The sequence below is a fragment of the Sciurus vulgaris genome, assembly GCF_902686455.1.
Source record: "Sciurus vulgaris genome assembly, chromosome: 11".
NCBI classification, from domain to species: Eukaryota; Metazoa; Chordata; class Mammalia; order Rodentia; family Sciuridae; genus Sciurus; species Sciurus vulgaris.
The window spans coordinates 29842994-29869672 of record NC_136472.1 but is presented as its reverse complement, the minus strand read 5'-3'; the positions used below and the strand labels follow the sequence as shown (position 1 = coordinate 29869672).

Genomic DNA, 26679 nt, shown 5'->3' with positions numbered 1-26679 from the left:
AGGTAATTAATAAGTATCATAATCCCAACTCTTTAACCCTTTTAACCCTTTTAACTCTTTAAGCCCTCTCCTGACTCCATTGTCTTTGTAAATTAAATAGCATTCTGTTTTCATGTTCACAGATCGTAAACAAGAGCCCACTATTTCACATCAGACTTTAAAATCTTGAAATCATCTTTAAGCCTGTCCTATTTTTTTATCCATTAAAATTTCTTCATATACATCTTCCCTTCCCTTTTAAAAAATTCTTCTTGCCGTCACCCTATACCAGCCCACCTTAGACCAAAAACCATCTCTTTTAATCGAGCTCTTTGTCTTATGTCCTCTTACTAACACCCCACATACAAACAACTGATTTGGTACTCTGAGACTTTGACCTTCTTTATATTGTGGCCCTCATCTCATCTTATCCTTCTGCTTAAGAAACAAGAAGCTCCCTTTACAAGTAATTCTCCTCCTGACTTTACCATTTTTAATGTCACCCTGAGAATTTTATTCACTGATACCTGCTGTACACATCCTGTGTTCTAATTACTATGAAGTTTGTAGCACCTTCACATATGTCTTCCTTAACCCCTGTCTGTGTGTATGAATGTGTGTGTATGAGTTTGTGTGTGTATGAGTTTCTGTGTGCATGCTTTCTTAAAAACATTACCCTGGTGAGTGCCCTCCCTGGTCCCTACTCTGTCTAAATCCTGCCTCAGTAGTCCTCTTTCCTCTAAGAAATATTTTGTGGTTACATTCAAATATTTTTTTCTTTTTGTCCTGTCATTATTTAATATGTACAGTTTTGTGTTTCCAACTTGATTCTAAATTGGTTTTATTCAGTTCCTTGGGGTCAGGAACTTTTGCTTCCATCTATATAGCTTGAAGTACAGAGACAGTCACACAGTAGACTCTAAATAAATGGATTCAGTGATTGTGGTTATTTTCTAACTCATAGCACTTTATGATCTACTGATTCCTCACCTTTGGGATATAAAGATGTGGTGATGTATATGTATTTGTTGTTCTTTAGAAATTCCTATAATCCCGACACAGCACCCTTTCCAGAGGCCTAAAGACTGCTAGCAGCAGAAGCATGCAGCAAGTTCTATAGTGTCTTTTTATTAGAACATCAGTTTCCATTAATGAAAGCCCCTCTCTCTTAAGAATTGTATAATGATTTATATATTACCATATGTTTGGGGCACAGGGAAGCAGTAACCTTTGGGAATTGGGTTTGCAAAACTTTTGCTGGTAAATGACATGAATGCTTTCCAAATAGTAGTGTCTATAGAAAGGAAGTAAGGTTTCCAAACACAGAATCTATATGTAACTGTGACTATACGCAGGAAACAGTTACCTGCAGTCTCCTCTTGGCCAAAAGCCACTTTCTCTAAGCCCATATTCTTTGCTGGAGCCAAACCTATCAAAAGCCTTTTCCTGTTTCAAGACTGGGTATGAGGAATTCTGGGGTGGTCATAGAAGAAGGAAGGAAAAGAACCTAAGATAAAATGAAGGATTTCACAACTCTATAAATACAAGTCAGATGCCAAGTGACTCTCTGGGTTCCAGTAGCATCCCTGTGCAGCCGCTTCCCTGGGTGATCTGCAGAGAGCTTTGAAATCACATAGTGTGCCAGACACCAGGCTAACATACAAGCGCTCAACTTGACATCCTGTGCCCTTTAGCAGGATTGACAGTGCATTAGCAAGATAGACCTTAGAGTTTAAAGGCCTGAATTGCAGCAGTTAAAAGGCAAAGGCAAAAGAAGCAGATCCTCAAGAACCTCACAGACTAAATTGTTTCTGGGTTCCCATTAATGCCTTCCACAGCTGTGTGTCTGTTGTGTGCCAGGTGCAATGTTGGACTTGAGGGATATGGGAGCGAACAAAGTAGAAACTGAAAATCAGGCCTCTTAGCCCTGCATATATTATACTACCTGCCACATAATTTAGGCAAGTAATGACTACTTTTGTCTGAATATCCTAAAGAAAAAACTTTGACAAACCATATGCTTAATTAAGTTTCAGAACTTAATTAAAAATACTTTTAAAAAGCAGTAGAAACCAGCAGATTGGTTTGAAAGACCTTAAAGGAACTTAACTTGAAAGACAGCAGTACATTTTGTAGTCCACTTGTATTGAATAAATAGAAGAACCCTGTAGCTTTTTCAAAGAAGTGTTTTAAAGATTTCTAAAAGTACCCCAGTCTAACATCAGACCCTCCCACTTTCTATAATAGAAAATGGGATGGGAAGTGGAGATGCCACCAGAGCTGAGGGTGACACTGCTGACCTGTGAATGTGGCTGAAAGCTTTAAGTCCTTTGCAGCTGTGGTAGTCGGCCATGTTTCTCACCCCCAGCCCCAGCATTTCTAAGATGGGTTGCTCACTGCAACCATAGATCTGGTCAGTATGAGTATGAGCATCCTGATGTTGCCCGATTAATACTATGTTCTAAATCCCTAAACAAGCCAGAGTTACCAGCTGAAGGTTATTGCACTAGAACAACAGACTGGCATTGTGTGAGCTGTCGACCAGAGCTCTCGGGTTAACCAATCAGTACTTGTTATAAAAGGAGAAACTTCAATATTTGCTTTTGTGTCCCATCTACTTCCGAAAAAAGATGAATGGTAGCTTTCACAGAGCACACAGCAAAAGAGCCAGCCATTAATTCAAGATAAAAGTCAAAGTTAAATAGTAAAGAACTTAGAAATTTTATTAGGAAACTCAGAATAATCTGCTCTAAGCCTCCTTATCTGAGCATAGAGGGGAACTTGAAGGTTGTGTGCCTCGAGGAAACATGGAATTCTTAGGGGAGAAAGTTTTTGCTAGGTCATTGCGCTAAGAGGCATCCATGGGAGGCTTTATGTACCTGAACAACATAAATAATAGCTTGGTAACCATTTTAGGAAGAAAGTACACTATTTCTTTTACCAGCCTCAGTGAAAATGGAATTCTTCATCTAGAATTAGGGTAGTTTTCCATTCAACAAGTCATTATTCATTTAGGGCAATTAAGCCATCTATATTGGCTGGTCACACAGCTATGATATTTCATGATATTTGACTAAAACTTGAAGAATCTCACATACTAAATAAAACAATACACCATAATAACCTTCATCTTTGCCATCTGGTTTGTTTGTTTGTTTGTTTGTGGTGCTGGGGATTAAACCCAGGGCCTTGTACATGTGAGGCTAGCACTCTACCAACTGAGCTACGTCCCCATTCTTTTTATATACAATACCAGGATATACCCTGACATTATCACAAAAGCATGGAACATAACCGGCTCCAATTCAGTCCCCAGCACATACCCCCACGCCCTCCCACTCTACCCATCCCCCTTCAATCCAATTTACTTTTGTTTTCTTTTTTTAATTAGTGCCCTGGAGACACACCTCATGTCAGGGCCCACCATGCCACTGTGTGCATGCACACACGAAAGTTCAGTCAGATTCATTCCACCGTTTCCTTTCTTTTCCTGTCCCTTCTTCCTCCTCAACCCCCTTGTCTACTCTACTGATCTGTCCTCTATTTTGATTAAATTCCCTCTCCTTTTTTTCCTTTCTCTCTCTCTCTCCTCCCCCACCCCCCTGTTATTTTGAATTAGCCTCCTTCTGCATATAAAAGAAAACATTCAGCCTTTGGCTTTTTGGCACTGGCTTAGCCTGATGGGCTTCAGTTCCATCCATTTACCAAGAGATGCCACAAATTCATTCTTTTTTATGGCTAATACTCCATTGCATGTATAACCGCATTTTCCTTATCCATTCATCTGTTGGAAGAGCACCTAAATTGTTTCCTTAGCTAGACTATTGAGAATTGCGCTGCTGTTAACATCAATTTGACTGCATCATTGCAGTATTCTGATTTTAGATCTTTGGGATATATACCAAGAAGTGGAATAGCTGGGTTTTATAGTGGTTTCTTTCTTACTTTTCTGAAGAATCTTCATACTGCTTTCCAGAGTGGTTGCACTAATTTGTAGTCCACCAATAATGTATGAGTGTACCTTTTCCCCCACATCCTCTCCAACATTTATTATTATTTGTATTCTTGATAATTGCCATTTTGATTAGAGTGAGATGAAATCTCAATGTAGTTTTGATTTACATTTCCCTGATTGCTAGAAATGTTGAACATTTTTTTCATTTATTTGTTGACCATTTGTATTTCTTCTTTTGGGAATTATCTCTTTAGTTCTTTTGTCCATTGGTTGATTTTTTTTTTTTTTTTTTTTTTTTTTGGTGTTAAGTTTTTTGAGTTCTTTTTTATCCTTGATAGTAATACCCTATCTGAGGAGCTGGTGGTAAAGACCTTCTCCCATTCAGGAGGCTCTGTCTTCATACTGTCGTTTCCTTTGCTGTGAAGAAGCTTTTTTAATTTGATCCCATCCCACTTACTGATTTTTTCCCTGTGGCAACATGTTGTAGTGTTGGGCCTACATTTTCTTCTAGCAGGTGCAGGGTTTCTGGTCTGATACCTAGATTTTTGATCCACTTTGGGTTGAGTTTTGTGCAGGATAAGAGATAGGCGTTCGATTTCTAGTTTTCTCAGCACCATTTGTTAAAAGGCTATCTCTATCTCTAGTACCAGTTAACTGTATTTATGTGGGTTTGTCTCTGTGTCTTCTATTCTATTCCATTTCCTTCATGCATGTTTTGGTGCCAGTACCATGCTGTTTTTGTTACCATAGCCCTGTAGTATACTTGAAGTCTGATGTTATGATATCTCCTTCTTGCTAAGGATTGCTTTGGCTGTTTGGGGCCTCTTATTTTTCCAATTGAATTTCATGACTGCCTTTTCTAGTTCTGTGAAGAATGTCATTGAAATTTTGATGGAGATTGCATTGAATCTGTGTAGCACTTTCGGTAGAATAGCCAATTTAACAATATTAATTCCACCTATCCAAGAACATGGGAGGCCTTTCTGTCTTCTAAGGTCTTCTTCAGTTTCTTTCTTTAGTGTTCTGTCGTTTTCATTGTAGAAATCCTTCACCTCTTTTGTTAGATCGATTCCCAGGGTTTGCCTTGGTTTGGTTTGGTTTGTTTTGTTTTGGTTTGGTTTTTTGAGGATGTTGTGGATGGGATAATTTTCCTGATTTCTTTTTCAGGAGATTCATCATTGGACTATAGGAACATATTGATTTATGAGTGATCTTGTATCTGCTACTTTGCTAAATTCACTTATGAGCACAAAGTCTTTCTGTGGAGTTTTTTGGGTCTCTGAAATATAGAATCATGTTGTCAGCAAACAGATCATTTGAGCTCTTCTTTTCCTATTTGTGTCCTTTTAATTTCCTTCTCTTGGCTGATTGCTCTGGCTGTAGTTTCAAGGACTATGTTGAATAGGAGGGGTGAAAGTGGGCATCCTTGTTTTGTTCCTGTTTTTAAAGAAAACGCTTTCAGTTTTTCTCTATTCAGTGGAATGTTGGCCTTGAGCTTGTCACGTGTCATCTCAACAATGTTGAGGTAAGTTCCTTTTACCATAGTTTTTCTAGTGTTTTAAACATCATTTGGTATGGTATTTCATTAAATGCTTTTTCTTCCTCTATTGGGATACTTATGTGATTCTTGACCTTGACTCTAATTATGTAATAAATTACGTGTTGATTTCTGTATGTTGAACCAACCTTGCATCCTTGGGATAAAACCAACTTGATCATGATGCACTGTTTTTTAATGTGTTTTTGTAAGCAGTTTGCCAATATTTTATTAAGACCTTTTGCATCTATGTTCATCAAGGTTATTTCCCTGAAGTTTTCTTTCCTTGGTATATCTTTCTGGTTTTGGTACAGGATGATACTGGCTTCATAGAATGAGTTTGACAGTGTTCCCTTTTTTTCTTTACTATGGAATAATTTGAGGAGGATTGTTATTAGTTCTCTTTTAAAGGTCTGGTAGAACTTGACTGAGAATCTGTCCAGTCCTGGATTTTTCTTTGTTGGAAGCTTTTGATAGCTACTTCATTTTCATTACTCCATGTTGATCAGTTTAAGTTTTCTGTATCCTCATGGTTCAATTTGAGTGGGTCATATGTCTCTGGAAATTTCTGAAAATCTTCAGTATTTTTCTAGCTTATTGGAGTATAAATTTTCAAAATAATTTCTGATGATTCTCTGTATTTCAGTAGTGTCTTTGTTTTCTGTCTTTCTTTTAGTTTGGCCAAGGATTCATCAATCTTATTTGTCCTTTCAAAAAACCAACTCTTTTGTTTTACTGATCTTTTGTATCATTTTTTTTATTCTCAGTTTCGTTGATTTTAATTGTTTCCTGTCTTCTACTGATTTTGGTGTGAATTTGTTCTTTTTCTAGGGCTTTGAGGTATAATGTTAGATTGTTTATTTGGTATCTGTCATTCTTTTGTTGCATGAACTCAGTGCTGTAAACTTTCCTCTTAGAATTATTTTCACACTGTCCCAGAGATTTTGATATGTTGTATCACTATTTTCATTTACTTCTGAGATTTTTTTTATTTCTCCCTGATTTCTTCTATTTCCATTCATCATTTGAAAGTGTATTATTTAAGCTGCATATGATTTTTTTAATCTTATTGTTGATTTCTTATTTCATTTCATTATGATCTGACAGAATGCAAAGTATTATCTCTATTTTTTATAATTGGTTTGTGACCTATAGTATGGTCTGTTTTAGAAAATGTTCCATATGCTGCTGAGAAGAATGTAAATTCAGTGGTTGATGGATATCTGTTAGGTTCATATTATTAATTGTATTTTTTAGTTCTCTAGAATCTTAGTTTATGTCTGGATGGTCTTTCTAATGGTGAAAGAGGTGTTTAGTTAAATTCTAAATTCTTATATTTAGAGCAAGTGGCTATTTTTCAGAAAATAACACATAGCGTAGCTGTCCTCATGGCCACTAGTGACATATCTGTGACTACCTGCCTTCTAACTGCTACATTATTCTCAGCCAGGTTTTGACAACAGCTAGGTGGCAGAGATGATATTGTAATGAATTTTGACAATGCTCAATGGTGTTTTCATGAAGGTGGACATTAGAAGTGCCTCTAAGCAGAGCAAAACTCCTCTATAAGCAGGACCAACTTGGAGTCACTAAGTACTTGAATGAGAACCGTGTGACTTAATTCCAGGTACAGTGGTTGAGGAAAGCAATGGTTCTGATGAGATGGAGAATTCAGATGAAACAAAGATGTCAGAAGAGATTCTGGCTTTGGTGGATGAATTTCAACAGGCATGGCCTCTGGAAGGCTTTGGGGGAGCGCTCGAGATGAAGGGGCGACGGCTAGACTTACAGGGGATACGCGTGCTGAAGAAAGGTCCCCAGGATGGCGTGGCCAGAAGTTCTTGCTATGGAGACTGCAGAAGTGAAGATGATGAAGCAACAGAGTGGGTAAGTTCACCAACTCAGTCCTCAGGGAGCTGCGTCGTGGTCTTGAGCAGGGAGCTGCTGGTGTGCAGAGTGCCACGCTTGGGCTGAGTCTGGGGCTCTCCTTTACCCCATGCTCCAGGACAGCCTGCACATTGGAATGGACTGCAGGGGGCATTTGATGTTAGTCTGCGTTATTACTCTTCTGGGAGATGGGAGGAATTGAAATGGGTGTGAAGCCACACTCACACTTTCTGCAGACTTGGAATTGCCCAGATCGGATCTTTCTTCAGTGTTCACTATGCAGTCTTCAAGACTATGTGCTTTCCATCTCACTAACCATTTTTCTTTTTCTTTTGTTTTTGTCAGTACTGGGAATTGAACCCAGGGCTTCATGCATACTAGGCAAGTGCAGCTACACTTCCAGCCCCCTATTTTCTTTAAGACTTTAAGAATTAAACTTAGCTGGATATGGTGGTGCTTGCCTATATTCCCAACATTCATGAGACTGAGACAGAAGGATCACTTAAGCCCTGTAGTTCAACATAGCAAGACCTTCTTTCCAAAAGTAAATAAATAAAAGAATGAAACTTAAGAAAAGAACTTAACCCTAAGGCAGGACTGGATTTGCAGGGTTATATGGATTGTTGTCTGTTTTTCTTTTAAAATTTAATATCTTAAAAAATATTTTTCATTGCTGCAGAGCATAAATAATTGTGTATATTAATGGGATGCAGTGGATATTTCTTTCTCCCCTCACCCCATTACGGTACTAGGGATTGAACCCAGGTGCACTCTACCTCTGAGCTACATCCCAGCCCTTTTTTATTTTGAGACAGGCTCCACCAAGTTGCCCAGCCTGGCCTCAAACTTGCAATCCTCCGTCCTCAGTCTCCTGAGTAGCTGGATTTACAGGTGTGCACCACCACACCCAGCTCCAGTGGATATTTCAATATATTTGTACAATGTCCAGTGATCAAATTGTTGTAATTAGCATATCCATCTGGGTTATTCTTAAAGCCATTGATATCCACAGTGATGGGTAGATTTCATAATTGGCCTCATTTGTCCCTGACCTATTTCTGTTTCCCAGATCACATTCCAGGTCAAACGTGTAAAGAAACCCAAAGGAGATCATAAGAAAACTCCTGGGAAAAAGGTAGAATCAAATCAAGCAGAAAATGGGCATCGTTACCAAGCAAACTTGGAGATCACTGGTCCCAAGGTGGCGTCTCCTGGGCCACAAGGTAAACTTGAATGTTTCAGATGCCAGTTTATTCTTTTAGATATTACTGTCTCATTTCTCACAAAAGATGTTTGTAACTTAGAATAGTTCAGATGAGAAAATAAAAGTGCAAAATCAATTATTGGTATAAAAAGTTTATTTTAACATTTGCTTGACTATTTTGACTATTTGGCTTATATTTTTATCACCTTAAGCTTACATATCTGATTCTTAACATGACAGTCTAGTACAATACATAAAAGTATGAGTTTTGACCAGACTTCCTGGGTAGGTCACCAATTCTGCCCTTTACTTCCCTAACCCTCATGTTTCTTATCTATGAAATGGGATGATAATAACATTACTGAATAGGGTGGTAGTAAGGATTATATGACTTTATGTGTGTGAAGTATTTAAATGCTCTGGACACATCAGGCTCAGTAAGTAGTAATTCTTTAGTATGTGTTTGTGAGTCAGAGATCTCGTTAAGTATTGAATAAATGCGTTAGAACTTCTCTGAGAGAAAAAATGTATATGTCATAGTTTGGCATGTACTTTCAAGGATTCCATATTTGTCCTGAAGCCCATCTCTGGGCTCCATGTTAAGGGCCACTGCCATGCACCCAGTTGACTTTCTTTTTCAGCAATTAAATAATGTTGATAAAATTCCTTTTTAAACATGTTATATTCTTTTTTTATAAGGGTATTTTTCTAGACTGAAAATTCTTTTCATTAAAATGTGTCTTACTTGATTGGGTATAAGTACTTAGCAAAACTGAAAGCAAAGGCCCATAATAAAATATAAGTAATAACGGGGTCAGCTCAGTTAAGTCCAAGAATGAACCCAGAGTAAATTCTGAGGACACCAAGAAGATATTTTTTCATGACAAGAGTTAAAAGCTTGAGTCACTTCTGCTGTTAAAGGAAGATGGCATTTGTTAACAAGTTACAGGAGGAAAACAGCACTTGCCTCTGTAAGTTCTGTCCCAATATCAGTGAAAAAGATGTCCATACTATAAAATTCCAGTGGATTTTCATTGAATGTTACAAATGTTATTAAATGTCATAAAATTACAAAGGAAAACAATTTAGATGAATATTTACTTGCTCTTAAAGAACTTTTCTAAGGAAGAGAGAAAGAGAAAAGTCATAATGTGACAATAGGAATCACTACAAAATAAAGACAAGGACTGAAACAAAACAGGTTTTCAGAATATTTCTATATATTTATAGAATATATGATGAAGGATATCACTATCATTTAGATAACACATGCACAACTCAACATCAAAAATACAACATAGTATTTCAATAAAGCATGTGCAGCTATCTCACCAAATATACATACAGAACACACACTTAGGTGGTACTAGACATGTAAGAAAAATGTTCAGCTTACTAGCAACTAAAGGAGGCAAACGTAAAAAGTAAGTTACTACTTTTGCTTATCAAGTTGTTTTTAAATATGTAATGAACAGCAAAAACTAATAAAAATAAATTTTAGTTCAACAAGAGGTCACAAAATTTTAAAATACACCAATAATTCTACTTCCTAATTTAGTAATTTACCCTAGATAAATCATCTGATAGGTAGTGCCAAAGATGGCAGTACAAATGTGTTGAGGGTGGGGTTGCTTAGCATAGTAAAATTTGTAAACAACCTAAATGTTATAGCTTCATAAATAAATTACAATATGCCTGTGCAGTGTATGCTGCAACCAGGATATTTTGTAATGTAGTAGGTGAACATATGCAGTGTATAAAATACATAGAGAATACTTCAATTCTTGTGAAATGGTAATGTGCTCTGTTTATCAACTACATGTTTTTTACATTTCAGTATCTCTCAAATTCAGATACATCTTACCCATTTGTTATATCTTGCAATAGTTGTAGTTATTTTCCTTCCTTAAATTGTTTAAAACAATATGCACCTTACAACTGATACCATCTTCGATTTGATGAAATATGGTATAATAAACAGTACATAGATGTAAGTATAGAAGGAAATCACAAAAAATGCTATAAGTAGTCATCTTTGGGTACTGATAGAACTGTAGGTAATTTTTAAAAATTTTTCTTCTATAGCCTTTCCATGTTCTAAATGTTATATAATAAACATATTACTTTTCAAACAAAAATCTAAAAGTTTCTTATAAAAGTGGAAATTACCGCCACATGTGACTGAAGCAATACAAGAGCACTGAACCAGTGTCCCGTGGATGCAAGTTGGGGTGGGGCATTGCATATGCTTGCAAAAGAGGTCGTGGACCCACTTACTGTCCTTAGAATGAGAAGTTCTGAGCATGAAAGAGATGTGAAAATACCAGAGAGGCTCAGTATCCCGATTTTTAAATAAACACAGATTCCTTCTACCAGCTAATAAGCTTCCTGGAAAATTCTGTCAATGTTCTAAAGCAAATTATGAAACAGATAGTTTGTGAGCCGAAGGGGAAAAGTGGAGATCATTAAGAGCCATTATAGATTTTTCTAAGAACTAATAATACACTCAACTAATTTCATTTCCTTTTTTGGTTAGGGCTACTAGACTGGAAGACCAGGGAAGTGCCATAGACATAATGTAACTGGATCTCAGCAAGGCATTTAACCAGCCTCTTATGATACCTTGTGAACAAGATGGAGAGATGTGTTCCCATTGCCTGCAGGATAAAGTGCAGACTTCCTAGTGTGGCTACAGGACCCTTTACAGCCTGGCCTCTCTCTGCCCTCCAGCACCATTCTCTGAACCAGCCATGTTCTTATTTTACATCTGTGCCTTTGCACATGCCGTTCCCTCTGCCTGGAAAGCCCTATGCCACCTCTGCGGTGCTAAAATACCACTCATCCTTAAACTTCAAACTCAAGTGCCACCTCTTCCTTGGTACCTGCAAGCAGAATTAGTTGTTCTCCTCTGTGCAAATGTTCTCTTCCTTCACCCCAGCACTTCCCACTGTAGTGTAATGGTTTATGTTTGCCTTTCTCACTAGACTGTGAGCTCAAGAGCAGGCCGTCTTATTGTTCCTATGTGTATCCCTAGTGTTTTACACAGTTCTCAGCCCCTTATAATAGGTGCTCAATAAATATTTTTCAAGTGAATTTCTTAAAAGGAAAATAAGCTTTATTGTGAAACGTATGATATGTTTAAAGTGATTAATTTACACAGTTCATTTGAAATTCTTCTAAACCATTCTTTTCTATTGTATTAAAATCTAAATTTAAACCCCTACCTGTTCCTCAAATGGTTTTTTGTTGTTGGTAAATTCCTGTAGGATAAAAGTGCTATGCAGAACTCAAGTTCTTCTCTCATCCATTCCCTTGTGAGTCCTTAAGTCCCCTTCCCAGACAAAACTTGGTTCTACTCTTTTCTTGAGAACTTGATCCAAGAAAAGGGCTTGGACCCAAAAAGTAGTGCCTACATAAAATATCAACAAACAGAGCTTTACCTGAGCATGGTGGCACACACTTGTAATCCCAGCAGCAGGGGAGGCTGAGGCAGGAGGATTGCAAGTTCAAGGCCAATCTGAGCAACTTAACATGACCCTTATCAACTTAGCAAGACCCTGTCTCAAAATAAAAAAATTAGGGATGTAGCTCAGTGGTAAAGTATCACTGGGTTCAATCTCTGATAAATACAAAACATAAATAAATACATAATAAAATAAACAGCTTTCAAAGCCCTTTAATGGCCTTGAATAGTGTGCTGCTGGAAGCATGCGTGTTAGAGTCAGACGACCTGGACTAGATCCCAACCCTGCCACCTGCTCTGCCAGGCAACAGGCAGGTCACTCGCTCTCTCTGAGCCTCCCTTTTCTCACCTGAGATGTGAGGATTAAAGCCGGCCTCACAAGGTGGTGAACGTACAGCACCTAGCTCAGGACCTGAACACACAGTAAGTGCCCTTGCAATAAATGGTGACCTTTCCTTATCATCATTTCCCACCTGATGCTTTTCTTTACAGCAGTGGTTCTCTACCAAGGGGTGATTATTGTCCCCCAGGGGACATTTGGCAGTGTCTGCAGGCATTTTGGGTGGGTATAACTGGGGCAGGCCTCTAGTGGGGAGAGGCCAAAGATGCATTCCCCAATGTGCAGCACAGGTCTCACACCAAAAAACTAACCAGCCCAAAATGTCAGCAGTGTCAGATTGAGAAACCTTGCATTTGAGATATATGTTTCTTCTAAATTAAAGCTGTCCTAATCAAAATATAGAGGGATAAAATTAAGTAAGAATGCTAACATTTAAGAATATCTCAATCCTTATTTCATGTTGATCAACCTTAAATCCAACAAAGCATTCTATTTTTACTTCAACTATTTCCAAGAATAAAACTTTATTCAAATTGCCATGAGTGACAAGATTTCAGTTAGATCTGTTTGTTGATTGTGGAAATGATAAACTCTAGAAGAATGACTGGCATCACCAGATGTGCTCATCGGGGTGAAATCATCACCTTTGCAATTATGTCCATTCATGACATACCTTCCTTCCAGGAAAAAAACGAGACTACCAGAGTCTGGGGTGGCCCAGCCCGGATGAGTGCCTCAAGCTCCGCTGGGTGGAGTTGACCGCCATCGTGAGCACCTGGCTTGCAGTTTCTTCAAAAAACATCGAGTGAGTATCTTCAACCCATCCTTCCCTCATGACATTGTGCCAGCAGGCCCGTCAGGCCTCAGCTGATTTCAGACATGTCCTCTTTGTCAGCAGCCCTTCTGGAGCTGTGGTCAGCAGAGGATGACCAGTGCTGACCACAGCCACAGATGGACTCATGCCATGGTAGGGAAGAAGCAAATGTGCCTCTACCCTCAGCACCTTTGCCCCCATTTTGGATAAACCATCAGAAATCATGTATAACTTTGTTGAATTGACAACTGTATCCCTTGTGGAAACAGAACCCATGGTCTCTCGTGAACATTGAACTTGTGGAGTAGCCAAAAGTCTAGACTTACCTGCCAAGCAAGGTTGCCTCTCAGACAGCTGCTTTTTCTTCACTGGACAATCTTAGTGGCCTTTTTTCTGCCTGTGTTAGAGCTCCCCAAGGTTTACCACTAAGCCTTCTGATTTCATAACCACTCTTAGGCAGACTGACCTACTCTCAAAACTGCATTCACCACTGATAAATGGACAACTCTCAAATTTACATCTCCAGCCCAGATCATTCTTCAAAGCCCTCAACTCATTTCACTTATCTGCTGGACCCTCTGTCTACATCTCTCGTAGGCACCCCAAGCTCAAGAAAATAAAACCCATGATTTTCTTACCTTCTGTCCATCTTAAAAAAAAAACATCATCAGCAGTGCTTAGGTCAGAAACCAAGTTAATAAACATCATCAGCAGTGCTTAGGCCAGAAACCAAGGCTTCCTCCCTAAGAGCCCTTCTCCCTAACCCTTCAAACCCATTCTGTGCCACCTCTTGCCACTTTGGCCCCCTGAGAACTTTCCCGAGTTCTGCACTGTTCTGCATCACTACTGCTTCCTTCTGAGGCAGTGCCACCGTCTCCACTCAGGTCCCGCTGTGGCCTTCTTGCTCTGTGCACTCTTGCCCTTCGGCCCATTTGCTCCTCAGTGCTCAGAATTCTCTGAATAGAAGTCAGTTTTGTTTTTTGGTTTTTTTGTTTTTTTTTTTTTTGATACCAGGAATTAAACCCAGGGGCACTTAACCACTGAGCCACATCCCCAGCCCTTTTTATTTTATTTTTTTAGAGACAGGGTCTCACTAAGTTGCTGAGGCTGGCTTTGAACTTGCCGTCCTCCTTTCTCAGCTTCTGGACCCACTGGGATTACAGGCATGCATCACCACACTCGGCAAGTCAAATCATTTTTAAAACCCTCTGGGTAACTTCTAACTGGTATTTAAAGTGGTGTGCAGAGACTTCATGCTCTGTGCTCCACCTGTCTTGCCACCTTCAGCCTGTCCTCCCCCCACATGCTGTGGCCTTTACCTGCACTGTTGTTCTTACAGCTTCTCTTACCTGCTTCATTCATTCTTAATGTCTTCTACTTAAATCTTACTTATTCTGGGAAACTTTCAAACCAACCCCTTCCTCATAGTGCAGAGGAAGTATATACCATTCATTATACCATCTTTTTTTTTTTTTTTTTTTTTTGGTTGTTGGTGGACCTTTATTTTCATTCATTTATTTATATGTGATGCTGAGAATCAAACCCAGTACCTCACACATGCTGGGCAAGCACTCCAGCACTGAGCCACAACCCTAGCCCCATCATTATACCATCTTTTGATCTTTTCTAGCTTTCCATGTCTATAATAAGCGAGTTCTGCTCCAGATGATGAGCACAATAGCAGGAACCACATTTTCTTTATTATTTGTAAACATAATTATTTTATGAGCCCTGAGGTCTGATGTGTAATAAGTTCTGAATAAATAAATAATGAATGAATGAATAAATGTCTACCTAATACAGGTTTAAATTTTTAAATGACTTGTTTGAACTTAATTTTTGAAGTAAAATTTGACAGTGCCAACTTGCCATATCAGCACATATGACAGTCTATAACATTTAACCTGTGTGTAGTGGGAAAACGACCTCTTAGGGTCATAAAGGAAAGTACTCTTATCTTATATGTAGTGTAGGGCACAGATGTGTCTATAAAATTCACTTGGAGTCATAAAGGAAAATAGTCCTTACACATTGCATAACGCACAGCTATTTCTGTAGAAAATTTACTATCCAGCCTTTTGGTGACTTCTGTGGGGACCAGCATGCTTTTGTGCATAAAGGAAAAGGAAAAGATAGGAACCAGGTGCACTCTGGAAGAAGTCCTATGAGAAAACCCACCTGTGTAGGAACCTCCCCACTGAGGAGGTTGTGGAAGTGAGGAGTGGGGATCATGGTCAGTGGATGTTAGTGCTCTTCACTCCACCCACTTGGATTTGGCTCATGTGGTAATCTCCATTTTCCAGCATCACAGAACACATAGACTTCGCCACCCCCATACAGCAGCCAGCGACCGAGCCCCTGTGCAATGGCAATCTCCCCACGAGCATGCATACCCTGGACCACCTGCACGGGGTATCCAACCGGGCCAGCCTGCACTACACCGGTGAGAGTCAGCTGACAGAGGTGAGTGCTCAGCGTCGTTCAGCCTGCTGCATTTTTAGCCCACCGTTAGATGCAGCTGACAGTAGAAAGTACAAACTGCCAGGACTCATTTTGTGCTAGCTTTCAGTTGGCTGTTGTCTAGGGGGCTTGAGATCAAGTGTGATGTCTTTCAGGCCCTGTGACTGAGTGAATGCTTTCTTTACAACCATAAAATTTTTATTTTGACTTATTCCTCAAGGAGGGCAGTATTCGGCCTTGCTATCAGACAGGCTCTTGAGAGAAGTATGTGGAGCAGTTCATTCTCCTGTTGGTATTCTAAAGAAGAGGGATAAGATAGACCCAGCATCTACCTAGGAATAGACCCCAGAGAAGATGGGAAAACATACCACAGATGTCTGCACCAGGAGATGGGTTAAATAATTTTGGTACAGACATAATATGCAATGATACCATTAGGAAGATTGGATAGAAATATATATATTGACATGAAGAAATTTACAGATATATTATGTGAAAACATAGGTTACAGTATATGGTATAATCCCATATTTCATGAGAAAAATCATATGTGTATTCATAGAAAAGTATCTAAAACACACACACACACCCCCATACATGCAATGGCTGTGTCTAGGTGACAAGATTACAAACAGTTTTTATTTCCTTTATTTTCTAATGTTATAGGAACGTGTCTTACGTGTCTGTACTTTTACTAAGTGGGAGAGGGCTGAGAGGATGGTGAATGACCTCAGCCTACCTCACCAGCAGAACTGCAGAAGCCACGTGCCCTCGTGCTCCTGTGCCCAGTTCAGCGTCAGAGTGTCATATGGGTCCTACTTTGCCTTCTCTCCTAATCTGCCATCTCCTTCTCTTCTAGGTATTACAGAATCTTGGCAAAGACCAATATCCCCAACAATCACTTGAACAAATTGGCACCCGAATTGCCAAAGTTTTGGAAAAGGTAAGGCACTGCACAGGAGCTCTGGAAAGATTGCCTACCTTCTGAGTTCTTTTCCAGACTATTTGTCCCTAAATGGCTTTCACCACTTCTGTTAACTAACACTTGGTGACCAGATGGGTAATGTGACATGTCAGGACATTTTAATGACTTCTCCATTACTTTTTCCTTTACTTGATTAGCATTCTTTTATACTTTTTTGTTCACCTCCTATGGGAGACTGAACCCAGTCAATTTCTCCTCTTCAGTCGAGCATGGGTTTGTAGAGGTGCTGGTATTGGCAACCATGGAATCTAGGTATGTGAAATAAGGCAGGTGTTTCGGTGGTGGAGAATGTTTGGTTTTCAGATGGTAGATGGGAACTATACTTTGAAATATGTTTTCTCTTGAAATCTTGAAGCAAAGTATTTACAAAACAGCATTTTCAAACAGCCTACAGAAAATATAATTGAAAATCCCTTAGACCACTCTTCTACTTCTGGGTGATATTTTTGTAAAGGAGGGTTTTTGATTTTTAATTTGGTTACTTTATGGCTAAGAATCTCTGTTTCATTACTGTTTCATATTGAAAAGCACGGTGATTATATAGCACAGTGATTAAGGGAAGCTGCTCCAGCTACCGTATGCACGTGACAGTGCAGGAGAACCACCTCATTCCTCTTGAATGTCACACATGGAAAAGCCATCAGCTACTCCCTTCATAATGAAAGTGAGGCACAGATATGCTCCCCGGATTCCAGAAAACGTAAAGATTTCCAAAACAGCTAAGATCAACACAGAAGCTATAAGGACAAATCGTAGCATAAGCCAGGCTGAGCTAGCAATTTCAAAATATGTCAAAAATCCACTACCTAAAGAAACTTTCCATATATCGCCCAGCCAGGAAAATCCCAAGTAATTAAACAGAGCACCACAACGTTGATACAAACATAAGAAACCCAGAGGAAAGAGCAGTAAACTTAACCAAAGAACACTCAGCAAAAAAATTAGAATTGTGGGGCAGATTACAAATAAGCTTAGACTTTGTGCCATGAATTAAAAGTTTGATTCATAAATTACCTTTACGAATAAAAATCACAGCAAAAACATAAAAACACAGGGAGAGATTAGCAGACTGTGAAAACAGGTAATAGGAAATAGAAAACAATCCCAGAAAGTGACAAAATGAAAAGAAACAACAAAAGACTAGAACACAAATACCAAACGGGCAGATAGAACAGAGATGAGAAGAGTGACCAAAATCAAATAAAAAGTTAAAAAGAATTGAAGAGAATATGATAGGGAAAAACATATTTAAAAGATAGAGTTAAATAAATACAACACAGCAAGTCTTATTTTATTTCTGTGAAATACATTTACAAGGCCATACTAAATGTTAGAGAAAACTTATCCAAAAAAAGAAAGAGTCCTTGACATCCGACCTCTAACATAGCAGATTAGTGTCCAAGAGAGATTCTTTCACTTTGGCACTTTGGAACTTTTCTTTTCCTTTTCTTTTCTTTTTTTTTTTTATTTTTTTTATTTTATTTTATTTTTTTTTTTTTTTTTTAGTTATTGTTTAGTTATTGTTGATCTTACAAAAAGTAGGTCTATAAAAACCTTTCTCTTCATTAAAAAAAAAAAAAAGGCAGAAATGTGAAGTGTGAACTAGCCGAGAGCCAGGGCTAGAGCTCCCAGGGCTAGTCCACCCTGAGGAGAAACGTTGATAAGCTCTCTGAGCACAGAACCTGCAGCCAGTGCCTGGCCGAGCCGCGCCTGCTTAGACACCCGCACTGAACCGATACAACTTGTGAAAGAACAACCGAAGTTAGAATTTTGAAAACTAAATCATGAGGTGATTGGCTAAAAGGAAGATTTGAAAGGAAAGTCAACAGAATAGTAGAAAGAATTATAAATAAATAATTTCCAAAACAAAACAGAACACAAGAGCAAATAAGCACAATGGATAACAGGAAAACAGAAGACATAAATGAGGAACTGGATTGGTTTATTTGCTTGTTTGCAGTGCTGGGGATGGAACCCAGGGCCTTGTGCTTGCCAGGCAAGCACTCTGCCACTGAGCCATACCCTCAGCCTGAGGAATTGTTTTTTAATCAAAAGGAAATGAAAGAAAACTTAAAGGAATCTGAGAAAAAGCAATAGATAAAAACATAATAATAAATCAATAAATAATATTTTTTATTTATTTTGAAATAATAATAAAGTAATGCTAGAAAAACTAGGGATGGTAGGAACATACCTCAATGCTGTAAAAAACTATATATGCTAAACCCAAATCCAGTATCCTTCTAAATGGAGAAAAATTGAAAGCATTCCCTCTAAAAACTGGAACAAGACAGGGATGCCCTCTTTCACCACTTCTACTCAAAATAGTCCTGGAAACTCTAGCCACAGCAATTAGAAGAAAGAAGTTAAAGGGATACAAATAGGAAAAGAATAACTCACACTGTCCCTATTTGCTGACAACATAATTCTATATTTAGAAGACCCAAAAACTCCACCAGAAAGCAAGTAGAACTCAAATGAATTCAGCAAAATAGCAGGAGATAAAATTAACATCCATAAATCAATTGCATTCCTGTACATCAGTGATGAATCAAATGAAAAAGGAATTAGGAAAATATCCCATTCCCAATAACCTCAAAAAAATAAAATGTTTGGGAATCAATCTAACAAAAGAGGTGAAAGACCTCTACAATGAAAACTATAGAACACTAAGGAAAGAAACTGAAGATGACCTTAGAATATGGAAAGATCTTCCATGCTCTTGGATAGGTGTTCTTCATAGAATTAGAAAAAGCAGTCATGAAATTCATTTGGAAAAAATAAGAGGCCCAGAGTAGCCAAAGCAATCCTCAGTGAGAAAAGTGAAGCAGGTGATATCACAATACCAGACCTTAAATTATACTACCAAGCTAGAGTAACAGAAACAGCATGGTATTGGCACCAAAATAAACATGAAGACCAGTGAGTGGTACAGAGTAGAAGACACAGAGGCAAACCCACATAAATACAGTTATCTCATACTAGACAAAGGCACCATAGCATAAATTACAAAGAAGAAAATATAATAGCATACTTCGATCAGAATTCAAACAATAAAATGTTAATGCCAAGAAGAGCTGGGCAAAGTGGAGCATGCCTGTAATCCCAGTGGCTCCGGGGGCTGAGGCAGGAGAATAGCAAATTTGAAGCCATCTCAGCAACTTAGCAAGACCCGTCTCAAAAATTAAAAGGGCTGAGGATATGGTTTAATGGTTAAGCATCCCTGTGTTTAATCCCTAGTACCAAAAAAAGTTAATGATAAAAATGTTCTTTTACCTATAAATCCTAAACATTATAAGCAGCCCCTGAGTCAGAGAGGAAGTACAAAATAAAAGTTATGATTCCTTGAAAGTAATACCAAAAACAAAATATCAGAATAGATCTTGAACAGCTATCAGAGGAATTTTCATAACAGTATGCCTATATCACTAAAAGTGGAAAAAAGAAGAAAACATTAAACACCCAAAGATAGGGAGAAAAATTCAGAACAAAGCAAAAGAAAAGAATTAACAAAGAAAAAAAAAACATAGATTATGCAGAAAATTGATAGAAATAATCTAAAAGTTGATTTCTTATGTTAATAAAATAGACAAATCACTAGCTAATACATGAAAAGGGAATTGCCTGAATAAACAAAATTAGGAAAAATTAGAACTAACCATCAAAATAGAATATTAAAAAATAAGACTACTTTGAAAAAAACAAGAAACTATAATTTGTGCAAATAAATTTGAACACTGAGATGAAATTTATGAAAAAAAACAACTTACAAAAATTGACCAAGTGGAGACAGATTCTAATTCAGAAAAATTGCTCTAGGAAAAAATGGAGAAGAGAGTTACCTCCAGCCATAAATTCACTAGGCCCAGATGACTTCATGGGATATTTCTAACTAATCTTTAAAGACCAAAAAATGCCAGTTCTACTGTATTTCAGAGCATTAAAAAAAAAAAAGAAAAGAAAAATGTTATTTATGAAGCAAATATATCATTTCTTTTAGTCAGTTTTTTTGCTGCTGAGACTGAAAGATCTGACCAGAACAACTGTAGAAAAGAAAAGGTTCATTTAGAGGCTTATGATTTCAGAGGTCTCAGTCCATAAGTGACTGGTTCCATTCCTCAGGGCTCAAGGTAAGGCAGGACATCGTGGCAGAAGAGTATGATACCCAAATCTGAAAAAAAAAATTGTATCAGAAAGAAAACTGTGAACCTAGTTCACTTGTCAACATCAATTCAAATGTATTAAATAAAATATTAACAAACAGAATCCAGCAGCATATTAAAAATACACACACACACACACACACACACACACACATCAATCATGACCGGGTACTTTATCTCAGGAATGCAACATTGGTTCACTATTTAGAAACCATGAATATTCCTTATATTCAAAGACATAAATCATATAATTATACCTAAACTTGCCACAAGCACTGGACACCTCCTATACCAACTTATTTTGAGAATTCATTAACTTAGGAAGTGATTGATACTTAGCATGATTATACATATATGTGTTTGTAACATACATATGTACACACATGTATGCATACACATGTATGTCAGACGTATATGTGTCTAATGTATGTATTATATGCTGGAGACAAGCTAGGACCTTACTAGAAGTTGTCTTAAGTTCCTGCTTAAGAACAAAACAAGAATGTCCACTCTATTTAAGAAGAGTTTGGAAATATTGATGTAGAGAAAGAAAACAAAGACATTCAGACTGCCAACTTGTATCTAATAAGATTATAATCCAAAATAATTCATGGAAAAGCAACTATAAAGAAAAAGAATTTAATCAGATAACTGATTAAAAATTAACTCACATATAAAATTAATATTCCAGTTAGGATGTAGTAGGTCAGAACAAGTCAATAAATTGTAATAACTTGAGAGCCAGATACACTTTTAAATTCATATTTATGAAAGCATCACAGAACTACAGAAGCAATGGGACATGAAGGAACCCAATTGGTAGTGACAGAAGAACCTTTCCAAGGTGAGTTGCTAATGACCAGCTGTTTTCCCCCCATGGGGACTTTTGCTGATTCTGGATCAGAGCCAAGAATCAGGCCTCGCCCAGGGAGAAAGCCAATGCTGGGAAAAGACCAACAGTGAGGCTTGGAGCAGTTGCTCAAGGAGGGATTAACAGATTGGAAATGGAACATATGGCCACTTTCTTTCCAAGGAGCATTTAATTAGCACTAAGGCCACACAGGAGTCTGGAATTTGGCTAAAAAAATAAAAAAAGGTAGAGTGAAATATCTTCATCTCACATTGCTTGGGAAACAAAGAGCCAGCCTCAAGCATATGACTCGTCTTTCCCACAAGATTTTCATCTGGAAGCTGCCTGGATGGGAGAGTGAAGTATGCTGGGAACCTCTAAAAGAGAAAGCCTTTTAAGACAGACACCCACCAGGGGCTTTTCATCAGAATCCTCTGTGCCACACTAAGGAACAGGGATGACCCAGAGGGGATTGAGTCTTAACTAAAACTGCAGGCCAGCCCAACCCATCTCATGATACGACAGGAATGAGCTGACCTGTCCCTCACTGCACTTGACTAGTAGAGGAAGGGAGACGCTGCTCCCATAAAGTCTAGTGCCATCTGGACTCTCTGGTCTTTACATGCACCAGAAGACAGTTTAAGAAATACTAGAAATGCAAAGCAGCAGGAACATGGCTCGTGACAAAGCAAAATGCAGCAATGGGAGCAGGCGCACAGATGACCCAGATGTGTGGCTAATACACAAAACTTTAACTGCAGTTGGTATGTTCAAAAAACAGGAAAAGATGGAGGAAGTACATGAGAAAGACATCTTACCAGAGAATTAGAAGCTATAAAAAAGAATAAACTCAAAATGAAAAATAAGTAAATAAATTATTTTTAAAAAAAAAGAATAGATCAACATTCTAGAACTTTAAAATAGAGGAACGAAGAACTCTTTGAGTGGGTTTATTATCAGATTGAGCACATCAGAGCCGGGAATTGGTAAATTAGGAAAACGTACAAACTAAACCACAAAAGGGGGAAAACCTGGTAACAGCATAAAAACCATGATGGAAAAATAATGAAAGTCTCAGAGGTAGAGAAGAGAGAGAATGGGACAGAAGAAATAAGCATGAAGTATTCCAGAATGGGCAAAAGATATCAGCCTACAAATTCTAAAAGCTCAGCAGACCCAAAGCACAGTAATTAGAAAGAAAATCACACATAGGCACATGGTGGTGAAACCATTTATTGGTTCACAAGTCTGCTGTCTGGGCTCAGCCAAGCACTTCAGCTGGTCTCACCTGAAGTCACTCTCACAGCCAGGGCAAGGCACAAAGTAATGTCATTCACATATTTGGAGCCTCCTGGGAAGGCTGAAGAGTGGAGGCCAGGCTGTAGCTCTAGGTTGTCTGTCCAGTCCAGTGGTCATCCCAGAATGACTCAGAGTTCTCCATGACCCCTGGCCTGGATGGGAGAGTGAAGTATACTAGGAACCTCTAAAAGGGAAAGTCTTTAAGAAGAAACTGCAAACGATAAAGACGGACCTGTGGCCCATCTTTCATCCAAGTGAAAAAGCAACAGCAAGACCAGTAGCTTCTTAATAGATGTGATGGAAACCAGAAGCCAGTATCATAGCATCTTTAAAATGCTGAACAAAGAAAACTGTAAGCCCCAAATTCTAGGCCAGCAACAATATCCTTCAAAAACAGGCAAAATAAAGATGTGTTCGGTAAATCAAAAAAGGAGAGAATATGGCACCAGTAAGCCTGCACTGAATAAAAATTAAAGGAAACTCCTCAGGAAAATGATCACAGATGGAAATATGGACATGCAAGAAGGAATGAAGAACACTGGAAAGAAAAATCCAGGCAAGCAGTAACTGTACAAATAATAATTGTCATACCTGAGCAGTTGGAATTTTGTGCTTATCTAGAATTTATGGTAACAGCAGCATAAGTGATGATGGGGAAGTAAATGGAGTTTAAAAGTTCTGAGGTTTAGGGGCTAGGGCTGCAGCTTAGTGGGAGAGTGCTTGCCTAGTACGTGTGAGGCACTGGGTTCGATCCTTATCACCACATAAAAATAAATAAATTGTGTCTATCTACAGCTAAGAATATTTTTTTAAAGTCCTGAGTTTTAATTGTTATCAGCCAAGTAGTGAAAGTAACAATTCGCATTGGACTTTAATAAATAACAATGCATATTTTATGTCCTAGCCTAACTACTAAAAATTTATTTTAAAATATAACTTAATAGAAGGAAATGGAATAATGTAAAACATTTGGTTAATCCAGTGGAAATCAATAAAGATAAAAGCACATAAAACTCTAACAAATAGTAAATACAGATGTAAATACATCATTAGATCAGTGAAAAACATTCACTATTAATTTAAGAACTAAGTATGAAATATGTTTTTTAAATCCAATTAAATAGGTTATTTATGAGAGAATAAACATTTAACTATTAAATGTCTTAAATATTAGAATACAGAAAGATTGGAAGTAAATATGGAAAATAATATATGCAAACAATAATAAAAGAAATTTGATATAGCTATACTCTTAACAGGAAAAGTGAACTTTAAAGTAAGAAGCCTGTTAGAGTTAAAGTGATCTGTTTCATAATGATAAAGGGACCTGTGGTAAGCTGAGTGACCCCCAAGAGATTCCCATGTCTGAATCCCAGGAACCTGTGAAGGTTACCTAATATGGCAGAAAAGAATTTTTCAGATAAGATTTAGGAATTGAGAGATGGAGAGCTTATTTTGGATGATCCAGGAGGTACTAAATTGAACCACATGTATCCTGATAAAGAAGGGAGGAAGGGGGAGATTTGACATAGATAGAAGAGGAGATGGTAATGTGACCACAGAGATAGGGATTGAAGTGGTGAGACCACAGGACAGGGAATGCTAGCAGCCCCCGAAGACCAGAAGAGGTCAGGAGCAGATCCTGCTGTAGGTCCTCAGGAAGGTAGCACACCCAGCTGACACGCCTATTTGAACCCAGCAGTACTGGTTTTAGATGTCTTGACTACGAAGGAGTCCTTTTCTGTGGTATTAAATATCATCAAGTTTTGTTCATTTGTCATGGCAAATGCAGGAAACTAATGAAGATTAAATAACAGTAGGCAGATAAACTCCATAAACTATGAATTCAATAACATAGTTTTTTATATATAAAGTAAGTATAGACATACCTCAAAGAAAAAAGACATAATCCCAATCTAGGTAGTTTTTCATATATTTCTCATAACAGCTGCCAAAACAAGCAGAGAAAAACATTTCTCTACATGCCTGACCCAATTGTCATATACAGAGCATTGCATCTGACAGTGACAGAATGCAGATTCTTTTTTAAGTGTGCAAGGAAGAATATTTATCATATGTACACATTTAACATATGATTGAGTCTAAAGAGGACTTCAGTAAATTTCCAAAGACTGAAATTATTTAGCATGTGTCTCTGACCAAAATAGATTAAGCGAGAAATGAGTAAAACTACCCTAAAATGATAAATAGCCTTCAGATACATAGCAGAAACCCAAAAGATAAGCGAATTTACAGTACATTATAATTATACATAATAGTGGGATTATATCATACACCTGCACATAATTTGTTCAACTTCCACTTTAACTTTTATAGACTTCTGAAATCTGAGGAAAAATATGAAACATATCTGAAAGATGCAAAAGTAGGTTTAAAAGATGTCACATATTCTTACATGTAAAGTCCCAGCATCAGAAGAATGTTAATTCTCCCTGAGTTAATTTGTCATTTTACTGTAATAACAATAAAAATGCCTTGTTTTCTCTGCTGCCAGAAAACTAATTCTAAGTCCACCTGGAAGAATGAACAAGCAAGAATAGCCAGATAAATTGTAAAAAGAACAGTTGGAGCCGGGCGCAGTGGCACAGCCCAGCAGCTGGGGAGGCTGAGGCAGGAAGATCTTGAGTTCAAAGGCAGCCTCAGCAACAGTGAGGTGCTAAGCATCTCAGTGAGACCCTGTCTCTAAATAAAATACAAAATAGGACTGGGGATGTGGCTCAGCAGTTGAGTGCCCCTGAGGTCAATCCCCAGTATCCAAAAAAAAAAAAAAAAACACAGTTGGAGAAAAGGATGATTTAACCTTATATTAAACATGAAGTCTGATTAAAATGATTTGATAATGTACATGAAAACACAGGTCAATAGGAAAGGACAGAAAGCTAACTGCATGTGGCACTTCAGTGTATTATAAAGGCAGCATCTCACCAGTCGGGGAATGCTTGTTTAATTTTTTGGTTTTGTTTTGGGCAGAACTGGGTTTTCTTTTTATTTTTTATTTGTTCTCTTTAGTTACAAATGATAGTAGAATGTGTTTTGGCATATTATACCCACATGGAGTATAACTTCCCATTCTTGTGGTTGTACATGATGTGGAGTTTCACTGGTCATGTATTCATATGTGAACATAGGAAAGCTATGTCTGATTCGTTCTACTGTCTTTCCTGTTCCCATTCCCCATCCCTTCCCTTCATTCCCAAATGCATGTTTTAATGCTGGATGAGGAGAAAGGTTAAGCTAGACACCATTCTTTCTACATACACCAAAATAAATTTTAAATGATTCAGAGATTTAAATTAATATAAAATTGATCTCATATAAGTACAGATATAATACTTAAGAATTCTTCATGACCTGAATATAAAAAAATTTTCCTAATTGGCTCAGAATTCATGCATTATAAAGAAAGTTAATAAAATAAATTACATAAAATTGTTAAGCTTGCATTTAAATAAACACTATAAAGAAAGTTAAAAGGTAAATGAAAACCTGAGAGCAATGGTTTAGCATATTAGAAATAGAGTTTTAAAACCTGATTTCTAAGGAGCTTCTAAAAAGAAAAAAGAAAAAAAATCAATAGTCCTTCAGAAGAATGGGCCTGACAAGGCATAAAAGATCAGAGAGAATGACAGGGAATATTCAGATTGAATCATAAAAGGAAAAAAGAACAGAAAATCAAAAAAATTTAGCATAATCTGCTGTAATACAGGAGGGTGAGGATTCAA

General features: G+C 37.8%; 1 protein-coding gene across 4 annotated transcripts in view; it reads left to right on the top strand.

The window, feature by feature from the left end:
- Positions 1 to 26679, top strand: part of TTC17 (tetratricopeptide repeat domain 17) — a 112083-nt gene that overhangs the window by 66112 nt on the left and 19292 nt on the right. For 2 of the 4 annotated variants that reach the window (XM_079103023.1, XM_079103024.1), the window contains 5 exons: positions 7099 to 7358; positions 8428 to 8581; positions 13050 to 13170; positions 15483 to 15642; positions 16499 to 16582. In XM_079103023.1, the coding sequence (XP_078959149.1) occupies positions 7099 to 7358; positions 8428 to 8581; positions 13050 to 13170; positions 15483 to 15642; positions 16499 to 16582 (779 nt within the window). Of the gene's footprint in view, positions 1 to 7098; positions 7359 to 8427; positions 8582 to 11098; positions 11784 to 13049; positions 13171 to 15482; positions 15643 to 16498; positions 16583 to 26679 lie in introns of those variants that run through there. The other 2 variants (XM_079103026.1, XM_079103025.1) reach the window with 1 other exon arrangement.